At 41.2% G+C, this 14256-nt stretch overlaps 1 protein-coding gene across 2 annotated transcripts in view; it reads right to left on the bottom strand.

Moving 5' to 3' along the window:
- Positions 1-14256, bottom strand: part of MAF (MAF bZIP transcription factor) — a 192052-nt gene that overhangs the window by 170993 nt on the left and 6803 nt on the right. For both annotated transcript variants that reach the window (XM_065664015.1, XM_065664016.1), the window contains exon 2: positions 9015-9085. In XM_065664015.1, the coding sequence (XP_065520087.1) occupies positions 9052-9085 (34 nt within the window). In that variant the 3' untranslated portion in view covers positions 9015-9051. The remainder of the gene's footprint in view (positions 1-9014; positions 9086-14256) is intronic.

Genomic DNA, 14256 nt, shown 5'->3' with positions numbered 1-14256 from the left:
ACGTTAGTTTCCCCAGTTTTATTTCCTGACAACTTTTTTCTGCCATATAAACTGTGGCAATATATACCCATAATCTAAACATTTTCAGTGCATTGTCTCACCAAACTAGAGTATTTATTTCACAAATTAAGTTACCTTTCTTGATTGCGAACTGGGAAAACTAAAAGTATATTTAAAAAAATCATAGGGAATGCTTAAATGGGTAATAAGTCCATAAATAATCCTTGTACTTAGTCTGAAAACTATTAGGTAGTTGGAGGGGTGACTTATTTAACACTACACATTTGTTTTACCTGTGATAATGTGTATCTAAACTCAAAGACTTTATATTAAGTACAATCTGGACCTTAATTTGGAAATAATTGCAAAATTCAGGGTGGCTTTTTTTTTTTTTTAATAAGATTTAATTAAAAACACAAGATGAAATAAATATTTTAGGCAACCAGCAACAAAACGGGAAAATACCATGTGTTTGGAGTTTTAGTGCCCTCTGAGTGCTGGAATTTATTTGCAGCAAGCAGAAAATAGACAGCAAGCATAAAAATTCAGCAGATTCCCGCTAGTAAAATTATTTATCAAGCTAACAAGGGAGGAACCCTTCTAGTAGCAACAAGCCAGCAAGGAAAAGACGTGCCTTTATATTTTACCTTTGGGTTAGCACACCAGTAAAAATGCCAACTGACAAGCACTTCACATAAACATTTCCTTCTAAATGAGCTGCCTTGTTAGAAAAAAATCTAAGCAAAGGCGCGCTACAGTCAACCGACAGAAAAACCCGGAATGAACACTACACTGCTCCGTATTAGAGGAAAATATAAATAAAGACATAAAAATAATGTTGATGCATAAATGACTTTAATAAATTAACACTTCATTTTGCATTTAAATTAACTACTTGGGCTATAAATCTATCTTAGCTTCAATTCTACCAAGAAACAATACATGCCAGTGGTCTATCTATTATTTAGATCTTTCTTACCTCTGGAACTAAACATATACACACACACTCAAAAATATTTATACATGTGTGTGTGTAGATGCATTCACCCTGCTGTCGTTAGCTGTGCTACTCAAGCCCCATTGCAATATTTATCGTATATGTATTTTACGACTGAAACCCCGAAGTCAGTTTTACAGTTGAGTTTAACGATACCAAACTTTGATTATAAATTATAAGTGGCTTTATTGCAGCCTTGAAGAGGCAAAAATTTGGAAACACTTGATTGCCTGATACCAATTAAATTTTAAAGAAATAGTAAAGCGACACACATTGGCTGAATAGCTGAGCTCTAGGGAGCACTGCAAATGACTCCTGTCGGCTATACCCTCTGAGGACTTCTTTGCTAGAATGAACACTTGACAATTGTCAGCAAGCTTTAAAATAAAACCAAACTAAACAAAAGAAAACAAACCAAAAATCCCAAGGAACTTTCTCAAGCATTATTATTTTCATTGCAGAAAAAAAAATAGCTTGTGGGAGGGTAAGGGGCAATATCAGAGTCAGCATTTCAGCTGATTCTGTAAGTCAGGAAGTAAAACCTGTGATAGTTGTTGACAAAGAGGGAAAAAATTGAAAGTTTCACACTAAACTGAGTGGTCAGAGGGATGCCCAGGTTGGAGCAGCATTTCTGACAGATCTCAGGTGATTTTCCGGCCACAATTATAAGCCAGACCCTGTATTCCTCACTCGGAACTCCAAAGGCAGGCAAGAAAGATGTAGAAAGGCAGGTAAAAAAGAAACCCGAACAACTGAAAAACCCAATCTTTTCTGCGCTTTCACTCCCCTCAAAGCCTGGCATTCACATCGCCCCTGCAGCAACTCACAATGCAGAGAGAGAATGCAGCATCTCCCACTCCCGGTGCCAGCACCCCGGGTTGCTGCTCCAACAAACCCCGTGCATTTCTGAGTCTGCAAGAGACAATCTCCAGCTCTGAAATTCACCCTCCCTGGGCCCAATCCTGCGTTCTTTTCACACCCAAAGAGGCGTGCGAAAACAATGGGATGTTTGGGTGTGCGGGAAATGCTGGCGTGAGCTCACATTTGTTAACTGCTGATGGATTACATTAATATGAATATTTGTCTGTAGGGGACAAACACTTTTGAGAAGCAAGAGCAACATTATGGGCAAAACATCAGCAATAATAACAAAAAAGGGAAGAGAGAAACTTCATTGATGTAAATCATGAAATAAATAATATATGTCAACTTTTATGTTTCTTGCCTTTGATCTGGGTACAGCTGACATTAAGTCCAGGAATTGATACCTTTTTAGCTGAGAAGACACAAGATGTCAAGTTCTATTTTTTAGTGCAAGGCCAACATATGGAAACAAAGCTAATGGAGTTGAAGAAGTGAGCATAACAGGAAATATAGAGATTATCTCTTGTCTTGGGAAAGAATGATGGGAGTTTTCATGGAAGCTGAGTGGTTAATTCAAGGCTCTTTGTTTTGCCAGTCTCTATTAGAATGCAACTTTGGCCCAAGTGATATGGAAAGAGAGTGTTACTGAACACGGCTGTGGGTAGAGCCAATGCAGAATGAGGTCTACAAGATGTACGTATGTGTGTATTCCTTGCTCCCTGCCCGCGTGCCGTTTTAACTCTGTCATAAAGCTGTTTGGAAGTGCACATAAAAGCATCCATTAAAAGGCATTACATTAAAACTCTGTCAGATCTTGCCCAAGTGATACAGAGGCAAGCTGGAGCACCATCATGGTGCCTAGAGAAGCTACTCCTGCCTTGGCTTTGGTGGGACTGAGTGAACCTGGCCTTTGCTTTACTTTCTTCCTTGCTTTTTACTAACACAAGCCCTCTGGTGTGGGTCTAAGCTCAGAGCTTCCCCATCAGGTCCATCACACTCCTGAGCATGCACACCAGGAAACTGGGAACAGATTTTGGCCCTATGTGTCTATGAATTGGGTAAGTGGGTTGTTCCTATGCACACTTAGAGCTGTTCCAGGCTAAGAGCACGACCAGAAAATAACAGGCATAAAGGAAAAATGCCACGCACGACTTTATCCTTTTAAAAGTCATACCCCTCCCCAAGGAAACAGCCTGTCCTCTGGGAGACTCTGCTTGTGCTATAGAGCACCCCTCTCCTTTACAGCCTGGCCTCATTAATCATTTACGCACCTTCACACCTTCTTTCCCTAACTTAGCCTGCACCTTAATCTTGGTGACTTTGGGCTGCGTGCAGAAGAGCTGGGGAGCTCAGCTCTGGGATGTCAATAACCCTGCACAATGCCTCTGCACAACATGAAGCCAGCTATTTAATTACCTATCACCGCTAACAAAAGCTCCCTTTATTTTGATTAACTTTGAGGGAACAAGTTTCCCCACCATTGGAGTATGGTTAAATAATTACACAGTACAGACTAACATGCCTTGAAACACAAAAAGAGGGGGAGTAGGGAGAGGGAAGAAAAAGAAGACATAAGCTCAGCCTTACTTCCCAATTTAAACTAGGAATGACCTCAGGGTCAATTTTTCAGAGTATCTCAGATCAATTCAATTCTCACCTCCGCTGCCTACCTGCTAGCAAATGAACTTACTGTGCCTTCCAATAGACAGAAATGACTAAAAGGAAATCGCATTTAGCCGCATCTGAATAACCATGGTTATTAGATGATGTGTGCAGAGGAAAAATTACCATTTTCCTTCTTCTCCTCCTTGTGATTGTCATCTCACCTCACTGGTGATTAAGATGTAGGATGCTCTCACAGATTGTTAATTAGGTGTTAATATCTGCAAGGGGCCACAGCAAGCTCCTACACCTGAGGTCATTTCTCAGAAGTCAGGCTGTCTCCGGTGACAGTACCTGTAATTCCCATAGCTAGTTTGATTCCCACTCAACAGCTGGAGCTAGTGTTTCTTTCATGTCTGGTTTCATTTCCTATCTGAAATTATATGAGTGCTAATATCTTTATTATCTTTCCTGTAGAAGTGCAATGCTGAAGCATGGCACAGCGTGTTGTTCATAGGCTCTTTTTTTTTCCCACACAGGGAGCATTTTCAACACATTTCAAGCAAAAATCTTTATGGTTAGCAAATTTACAGCTGAGGGCTCCGTTACGGCTTGGGAGGGGTAGAAGGTAGGAGGGAAACAGTAATAATTTGGGGGTGGAAGAGAAGAAACGCTGCACAACTGCTGAATGATAATGGCTCGAACCTTGGGAAATAAAGGTAATGGCAGAAAAGGGAGGAATTACAAGGACAGTGTGACCTCTGTATGTCTTGCAGGTGCACAAGTGTTATTCCACATATGCGTGTGTACATAGAGGTATTAAAGATGCATTGTGTTTAAGAGAGAGAGGGGGCACATAACTGAGCCATGGTTTTGCTTACATTTGACTCATTCAAAACCAGGGTAAAGCTAAATTATGTGTAATTCAGAAAATTACCGGCTCCCAAAGCACCCAGTCTGGGTGCCTGGTGTGCTCGGAGTGCCAAATGCTCATCCTGGCAGAAATGGTGCTTGGGACTTGGGCAACACCAATGATTTTTCTTCCTAGGGTATGAAATAAGGTAAATGACAAGTACTTCAACACACCAGCTTTCATTAAAGGGCTTCAAGGAACATTACAGCTATTTTTTTAACTCCCACAAAAGCCTAGAAGGTAAGAATTAATTATCTAGGTTTATAACTGTGTAAACTGAGATATAAAGAGATCAACAGTAACAGACCTTTAGAAGAAACCTCAGATAACAAGTTTAAAGTGCTTCAGTATTTTGCTGAATCTAGAATCAAATAACTGGGTCAAAGTCTCACAAGTGAGTCAGACTGCAACTCCCAACTCCCTGTTTCTTCACTCTCTAAACATTGGAACTATATGTGGAAGCCTGAGAAGTAATTTTATATGTGGGATGTTAAATCAGTACTTCTCCTGTCTCATCAATCTCCTGTATTTTGGTACAGTGTGAATCATTTGGTAAGTGGCACAAATTAGAAAACCCAGAAGAGATGTTAAAAATATTTCTTTCTTTTTTTTTTTCTTTAGCACTTAATTTAAAATCCTCTATTAGAACTAAACAACAGCAAAAGCCACATCACTGGAAAATATTTTAGAGCTTATTCTAAATGTAGTGGAAACTTTTAAATAGACTATTGGGAATTTGAGGGGAGTAAAAGCTGTCACATAAGGCATATACTTTTTCTTTGCTCATAAAGACTCAAGATATTTTCATACTTCAAATTCATACGAATGAGTTAGAGAGGAGTTTGAGACATAGTGAAGTCGTGCTTTTTTTAAATACTAGAAAATGCTTTTTCTACCTACGTAAAATGACCTGTAAATTGTATAAAATACATTTGGGGAGAGGAAAGGGAGGGAGAGAGGTTACTATCAATTTTTTAACCAAGAATAACATATCGCATCCCATTTGAAATACAAGGTACTCGTTTAGACTTAAAATAGCACATCTGCTTGAAAAATACATACAAGGCTCCCATTGACTGAAGAGGGACATTTGCCAATAATATTTCACGGGAGGTATCTTCGCATCAGCTTCGGAAAATAAAGACATTTTTACAGCGAGTGCTAATTCAACAATAGAAAGCTAAAAATAAGTCACTCATATGCAAAAGAAATGTTACTAGGTTTACGGTTCTTAGATCTAATTTTCAATTTTATTAGATATATGGTCCAGGAATAAAGCTAAGGCAATAAGGTCTAGTTTGCAGTGAAGTTAGATGGTTTAACATCACAGGCTATGGCCACAAAAAGAAAAATGATGTCATGAGCAACAGTCTGACTGGACTGCTCTTCAAAAATACACATGAACAGTGTAAGGATGCAAAAGGTCTTTCACAAAGCACAAATCTCTCTTAAAAATGCATGTGTGAATGCAGGAATAGCAGTGAAAAGTAAGTAAATGTATACTTTAAGAGTTCCATGATTTCCCCTGTGTGAAAGGTCTTAGAGGTAAACTGGAAAAGGAACAGAAAATATATTTCTGTTCTTTACTGCCCCTTATTCTCTCCTTAGTTTTAGGGCTCATCCATATGGGGAAATTAGGTAGTAAACTATACTGCAGTGCTATTCATTCCATGCGTGGACACTCCTCCTCTAGAGTAAAAGTGGATTTTCCTGGTTAATTTATTTTATTTTGAAAGCAGCTTAGGCTATATTGAAGGGGTGGAAGGGGGGGGGGGGGGGGCATACATCCTTAGTCCCGAATAAGCACATCCATCCAGGGAATTCACAGCACAGCTACTGTGATATGAGTTCAGATCTTGCTTTTTATTTGTACAACCTGCCCTGTAGACAATCCCATTGTGGTTGAAGTGTAGTAATTCAATAGGGATCTTACCAAAGCCTGCAGTGGAGCCAGGAGCCCACCCAGGACCTTTAATCTCACCGGAGATGCAGGCAGAATGCAGTTTAGATCCCATGGTCCCTCACTGCCACATCCTGCCCTTGGACCAATACAGAAGTCCTTCAGAGCCTCTTTGAAAACTGAAACTTTAAGTGTTACCCACATGGATACAAAACAACACATTTTTTTCTCACACTTCATTTTTGAAGAGAAATTCTGGCTACAATTTTGTTTACGTTAGAAGCAAATTCTACTTTCCAGCATCATCATGCTGATCAGGAAATAATTAGAGAGGTATTTTGTTCCTGCTCATTCCACGATGTTGAAGGATGGAAAAGCTCTCCTGCAATCAAAATACACTGAAGTAGGATAAAATGTGTCGGGGTTATGTACGTGTGTAAGGGACGTTTCCCAAAGCTGCTAGGAGATGGAATAGGAAAAAAAAAAAAAAAAAAAAATAAAATTTGAAGAGTGGAAAATAACAGTTGCCTTGTAAAATACCACAATGTACCCTTGGTGGGATTTTATGGGATAGCAACTCGGTTTGCAATCTGCGTAACACCATATATCATAAACACAAATTTCACCCTGCAGTGCTTGCTTTGAAATCTCCCAGCACGCCCCCCAAGGCATGGGGACATGGAGCAACACCACAAAGTGACCCCCACAAACCCTGCTGCTGTCTGACCTATGAGATACCTTACGGTGAGAACCTCTTAACCAGCGACCACCGAATATTCCAGTCGCACTCATAAAATGAATTGCCTTGAAACGCTAAAAGTATGCCAGAAATAACATAATTCCTTCAAAGAAGTCAAGTTCGTAAGTTAAACCATGGAGACTACTGTCCATTATTATAAATGTACAGTCTTAAATTACCCCAACCGAACCACCTCCGTGAATATCAAGTAATCATGCCTCCCGACAGTGTGGAGAATTGGAGTTTTCATATCTAAGCTTATTATTCCTAATATCACAGAGACACTTCCCTGAATTGTCCTTCTCCTTCCCAAATTCCCCATCTGACCAGATGTCTTTCTCTCTCTTGCTTTCACCTGTCAATCATGTTCACAGCTGAAATTTGATTTCTCTCCCAACAGTAACCTTAGATGAAATATTACCATAGGGGTCAGAACTGTCTGAACTTGCCATAAAAGTTCGTTAACTCTTCTGAGACCCGAGAGCTATTTGCTTAAAAGTAACAGATTTTGCTTTTTTCTATAATATGTGAACGTGTAACCACAAAATATTGTAGGGAAGGCACAAGGAACTGTCCCATGGAGCAGCAGGCTAAGCAAGTCTTGAGATCACAAGTGTCCATCATGGAAAAAGCTTTTGCTTTTATATGGAGATATATATATATGGATAACATATATGTATAACAATTATTATACGGATAGGAAGAATGTTTATCACTTACTTATACAAATCTAATAGCTACATGTATAAATTACAGGAGCTACAGAAGTTTTCCTATGGGATTACTGACATTAGAACTGTTACACTAGGAAAAAGGTGGTGGAAAACATGCTTCACCTTTGCAATGAAGATACGTACTTGATGTGTTTACTTCAGCTGAATCACGACTTGGATCTGTTCTTGCAAAAAGCACATTGCACTTTAAGGTCTCACAAAAAAAAAAACCCAGTGGTCTGGTTTCCCCCTCATTTACACTGGTGTAACACAGGAACAAAACTTCTTTGCAGGCAAAACCCTACCCGGGCGTTCCTCAGGAGAGTGAGAGGAGCCTCAGGATCAAAACTAATGTTTTCTGGTGCTTCTTGAGAAACTTATTCCTGCAGCTTAAACACCAAGAACACTTCTTGGTGCTATATAACATAGAGTGTACAGTACCAATTACATCTTCCCCATCCCCACTTATATTTTAAATAACATGAAATAACAAATAATAAAGAACAAAACAGGCCTAATTCCAACAGCTAATAAAATTCAACTGCTTTCTAATAGCATGTAACTGTTGATCAAAGTGTGGTAGGCTGTCGGGTAGCCTGTATCCTTAACAAAAATAGGAGGTTTCAAAAAAAAAAAAAAAAGAAGCACACAGGAATCTGTCATTACAACCTTGGTGCTCATTTAAGCCACTTAGTATTTTTTATAGTCAAGGTCAATAAAAATCAGATTCCACGGGAAAAATAAAGTGCCTGTTTTGAGTCTAGCAGCGGAAGGGACTGAAAGTTTAAATTCCCACATTTTCATTAGTGGAGTATATTTTAGTCAATGTTGACAGACTGAATGAACATGAATTTCCAGAGGAACGCAGTGCTGTGAATTAAACTCAACTGTAATTTATAAGTACAGAAGGTGCCTAACACAGACTCATGATTTTCATCAAGATCTGAGGGAGATCTTCAGAAGACCCATCCTTAATCCCCATAGCTGATGTCTGAACGCTAGCATTTGAAGGAAAAGAAAGAAAACATTTGCAAAGGATTATATATGAGTTGTGGGACACGGGAGAGCTGCCTGGCTGACAAAAGTACAAAGCCCCATCATTACAAATGGTTCTTGTAGGCACCTGAAAGTCAGCCTCATCTGAAAGCCCAGGAAACTGCACCACCGACTGTCACCAGCTCCCTGGGGCTGGACCAAAAAGCACTGTCTTGGTAGCAGAAAACAAAGCAGTTAAATTACCACCCCTGCTGAAATATGTCAAACTGCTAATGAAAATGGAAACATACCTTTTTTTTTTTGTTTTGACCTCAGGTAACAGGATTTTCACATCACCGTTGTAGACGATTCTCTCGGGTACCTAATTTAGTAAATAGATTAAAAATACAACATTATTAGAAGGAATTTTTAACATCGTAAAACATGCCTGTCATGCCACTATGGTACAGAATAGGAATTTTACGTTCAAATCCTAAATCAAATTTAGAAAGTCTCTTGTACTGTTCACTGGCTGTGAGTGAGTGAAGGGGAAATTAATACAGTTTGAAAGGAAACATTTCTAGCTCACACACTTAGTCTTTACTTCACATTAATAGCAGGAGATTCCTACTGACAAATTACCTTAAAAACACATATTTTTGCCTCACCAGTGAATATCAGCTGCTAGGACTTCAAAGTGTGTAGCATCCTGCATTTCTCTCTTAATGATTTTTATTAGCTGCACTAATGTAATTGGCAAAATAATAATCAATTTTTGTACACACTCTATTATTTTCCAGACAGTAGTTTAATAACAAAAGCAGAGCTGTCATTTCTCCCTGCAGTTACTCACACTGTACAAATTCATTCTGTCAACACATATTTAAAATCTAATTTAAAACAAAAGAATCAACATAGAGTGGATCCTTGTACAATAAGTGAGATAAGTCAATGAGTCAATCCACATTTCCTAAATATGGGTATTTTGCTCTGTCCCCTTTAGTTAACTTTCTCTCCCTGAGTGTGCATACACAAGCACATACACATATTTTCCAGAAGCTGCCTGCACGAGTGTTTCAGCTCCATCCATTGTAACCATACAGCATAATCAGATCAAGGACAAACCACAAGTCTGATCAGTATGAATTTGAGAAACAAAAAGAAGACAAACTATAGGCACTTTTTCAGCATTCTGGTTCCAGATCAGCTTTGAAAACAGAAGCCCACTACACGTTTGGTATCAGTTGAATGACACCTTTCCCTCATCCCTCCCAAAGGTGGGACAGGCGCATTGAAATGGTCCCTGCATCATGCCACTGAAAGCAACAGTTCCTTTTTTTTTTTGTTTGTTTGTTTGTTTTGTTTTTCCTTTCTCTCTCTCTTTTTTTCTTTTTTTTTTTTTTTTAAATAAAAAAAGAGGGGGGATGGTGCTTCCTTAAATGCAATACTTGGCCCACGGCCCGGGATCTCTTAAAGCAAATGACTCCCGTAGACCTTTAGTGTCATTTTCCTCAAGACGACCTCTGCTTTCATGCCAATCAGTGAATCCATCCTTTTATTAATGCATGGGTCTGAGAAAAATAGGTACTCAAGCCTCACACCTGAAAAGCATCCAGAAAGAGATGTGGTCAGCCTGCTTTTAGCAGCCTCAGCCTTCGCTGTGGCCACCCCTGCTCTAAAACCACAACCATTCAGATACATCATAGGAGACCTTAAGCAGGACCTTAATCCACTTTCACGAGAGAAGTACATTGATTCATTTAGCAGCTTTATTTAACTATCAGTTCATTAACAACAAAGGAGTCAAAGAAAGTAAGACAGCACAAAGGCAGCCAGATTTATTAATTTAACACTAAACAGATTTATTAATTTAAGAAGGCGGATCACTTTCCTTCATTTTATGTGACAGAGCTGGTGCAGGAAGAGTTTTACTTGAGTAAGTTTTCTACTCTATACTGTGCTATTTTAAAAGGATTTCACAATAAAGGAAGCTGAAAGACTGTGCACAGTCTGGAGACTGTATCTGGTGTGACATGAATATAGTATTTTAACCAGATTTAATCTTACCGTATTCCCTCCTCTACAATGACTTTGCAGGAGGAAATCCTACGGAAAGGAAAATCTGTTCATCCCACACCACAAAACACTGAATCGCATTGCAGGCTCCAGCAGCTCTTCCTACATACTAAAATGCTTTCATCAGGGAATTTGGAGTCAGTCAAGTTGGGCGGAGGGGAGAGAAGAAAAAAATACCAGGTCTTGTTTGGTTCACTTTTGTGTTCTAAACTCCAAGTGCTTGAAGGAGCAAGGGCTGTTTGCAGTGGAGAGAGCCACAGCTTTAGAAGCTGCTACCACAAATATAACTGATTCTGTCCCCATCCTCTTTAGCATCATGACAGCTCACTGTCAAGGCCTTGGAAAGCACTTTTGTTTCAAAATTGGAGAAGTGGAGAAGTTCAGGCTGCAGGGAAGTGAATCTGCCTGCTTCTTATAGAAAATGGCTTTAAACTTAATCACATACACATTCTGAGATACATCCATATAGACTCAGGAAACAGCGTCAGAAAGTGCCGCTCTCCATACTTCAGATTCCTTAAAAGCCATGAATTGTAAATTCTGCCCACCCCTCAGCTTGCTCCCTACAGAGATCCCAGGGCCTGATGCAAAATGTCATTTTAAAAGCTCCCTTTGAATGGGGTGGGGTTTAGACTGGTCTCCATGTGAGCACAGGTGAAATGAAAAAGTGAAGGAAGAAGAAAAGGAAAAAAAAAAAAAAAAAGAAAAAGAAAAGAAGAACGAGAACAGAAAAAGGGGAAGAAAAAAAAAAAAAAAAGAGGAAAAGAGGAAGAGAGGAGAGTGTGAACAAAACCAAAGGGAAGTGCTCTAGGAACATACCTAGAGGACGGTCAGCCAACTGAAGCCGCCTGGGTGACACATCGGAGCTAAGCTTTGGATGCAGGGACGGATCTTCTACTTACGCATAGAATCCCCTTTTGTTCCACGTATTGAATTTAGAAACGAACAAACAAGCAAACAAACAAACAAACAAAGGATGCTGCCCTCATCCTTCCCCTTCCCAGACCTGGCCCGGGACCGGGTGCGTGTCAGGGTCCGGGTCCGGGTCCGGGTCCGGGTCCGGGTCCCGGTCCTTCCCTCCCGTACCTGGCCGCGGTGGGACGCCGGGGGCAGTCTCACTGTGTGTGTTTGTGTGTGTGAGCCCCTTCGCCCGCAGGGCTGTGCTGGGGTCGAGGAAGGTCCTTGCCCGCCCGTCCCCGCCCCGCTGCGGGCGCCGGTGCTGTCCCTGCTGCCCGCGGAGCGCTGCTCGTCGGGGAAGATCGGGGAGGTTACACCGTTCTAGACCCCTGCCCGGCCCGAGCTATCGCCAAGCTGCTGGAAGCAGGGGTTTAAAATCCGTGCCAGAACCCTCCCAAAATGTGCGTTTCGCTCCCGGCAGAGGCAAAAGAAGGGGAGGCCAATGTGTGTCCCCGCGCACCCCGATCCCCCGCAGGCTTCGGGGAGACCCGATTTTCACACCAAAAACCAAGGGACGAAGGGCAGGGAGATGCCTGAGCTCCCGCTGACACAGGGTGTTGAGCCTTAACGCCTCCGTGTGCAGCCAATTGACATTTCTGCTTAACGGGGGACAAGCTGCTGAGAGCGTTTTTCAGGACTGTGCTTCTTTATGAATTAACAATTGAGAGCAGCTACCAGGGACACTCCATTCCCTACCCCCGCTGGAAACTTGAAGACACTGTTTGATTTTGTTGGTCGCTGGGTGGTTTTTTCAATGCGTGGTGCAGAAGCACCACTTCTAGCAAACTTCTGTTCTGGTTTTGACTGCCCTCCATGCAAGATTATTTTATAGAGATGAATTTAAAAAAAAAAATATAAAAGTAAAGTGAAATAAAGGAAAGCATGTCACAAAGTCCACAGAGCTTCAAACCAAGCAAGGGAAGAGGCAGGGCAATCTGCACCCCTGAAACTCACTGCACCACAACTAGAAGCCTGCATGCTTTGCTGCTGCAGAAGTGGCACGGGTGTAAAAGCTAGACTTTGGTGGGAAGAACAGTGGGTACAGCAACAGCGAAAAAAATGATCATTTCAGAGAGCAGTTAGATACAGGCAGCTTGCATCGAGGGCACTGAGACGTTATCACACTGTGCCAGGTCAACCTGATACGGTGGTAGATAGCCGGGGCTGGAGCTGCCTATCTGCCATTACACCCGGCTACAGCCTCGCCGATCCCTGGCCTTTTGCTTCTCACTTGAAAAGTTAAGTCACATCCTGGACTATTTTTGCATCGTGTTGGCTTTGAGCTCACAAATCTGAATGCACTCAGCCCTCAGAGAGTGACAAATGTTATTCACGGTCCTCCCCCACAATTTCAGGCAGTCAAGAATTAGATGCAGCAAGAGTGCACAGTATTTTAATCTATTGATTTGTATCTGCTGCACCCAAAAAAATCATTAGAGGAGCCATAAGAAGTGTGAAGTGGTTGAGTGCTCGGCTCTCCCCCAAAAAGAAGAATTCTCTCCACAGCCACTCACCTCTGCTACGTCCTGGAGTGTGCTACCTCGTGTTATTCATACCGAGACCTGCACTTCAAACAGATACGTGAAGCATTTGACTACAGACAGCTCGAGTGTGTGTGTGTACAAGCAGGACTGGGTTCTGTCCTTGCTGAGCAAACAAAATCTATCCCATTCTCCATAGCTACCCCTGGAATGCCCAAGCCCTGTGGCAGTCGCTTACAACACAGTGATTTGGAAAGAGGGAGGGAATAAAGTTTATTGAAAAAACTTAATTCCTAACACTGAAGTATGTAGGATTGTTTTCTTTCTTTCCCCTGCGTGAAATTTTAAATTCAGCCATCTGAACAGGTGTCAGAAACAGTGGGTCCATTTAGCTCCTCTGATGATCGCAGTAATAAATATAGAGGATTTCCTTTCAATGCAGCATATGCTGAAATGACACCAATGTAGTTCTGGCATCTGAGCAGATAATTCTGATATATGCATCATTTCCTCCCTAAATCCAGGAAGCAGCTACACTCTCTATCTGATATTAGTATATTATGTCAAATAGAAATTGGTATTAAAATTATGAATGATTCTAGATCGAGAACTTCCTACACATTATGCAGAGGGAGGGGGAGGAAACAGCTGCGCAAAAGCTTTCACAAGGGGGAAAGGGGAAAGAAAAAAGAGCTGGGAAAGTTTATGTTTTAAACTGAAAATTTACTGCCATGTTTCTCGTGGGGGTAGTTTTCAAGTGGCATTTTGACTCAGCACGGGCGGTTTTGTTTTAAAAGGATGAAGAAGACTTTCTAATAAATAGAAGCTCTCGGCGCTCCGTTTGCAAACAGGCACTTCCCGCACAGTGCCTGCACAGCGGTGGTGAGAAACTGCCCAAGAAATAAATACACACTGGTGTGACAGGGATATTTCCCTCCCTTCTCCCCTGTTTTCTTTAGGATGTGGTCCAGGATAGCAGTTCTTGAGCAGGGAAAACGCTGCAGCACAGGCACAAAAATACTCCTGGACTCTGCTCAGC

Source organism: Lathamus discolor, chromosome Z (assembly GCF_037157495.1).
Source record: "Lathamus discolor isolate bLatDis1 chromosome Z, bLatDis1.hap1, whole genome shotgun sequence".
NCBI classification, from domain to species: domain Eukaryota; kingdom Metazoa; phylum Chordata; class Aves; order Psittaciformes; family Psittacidae; genus Lathamus; species Lathamus discolor.
This window is presented reverse-complemented; position numbering and strand designations above follow the sequence as displayed.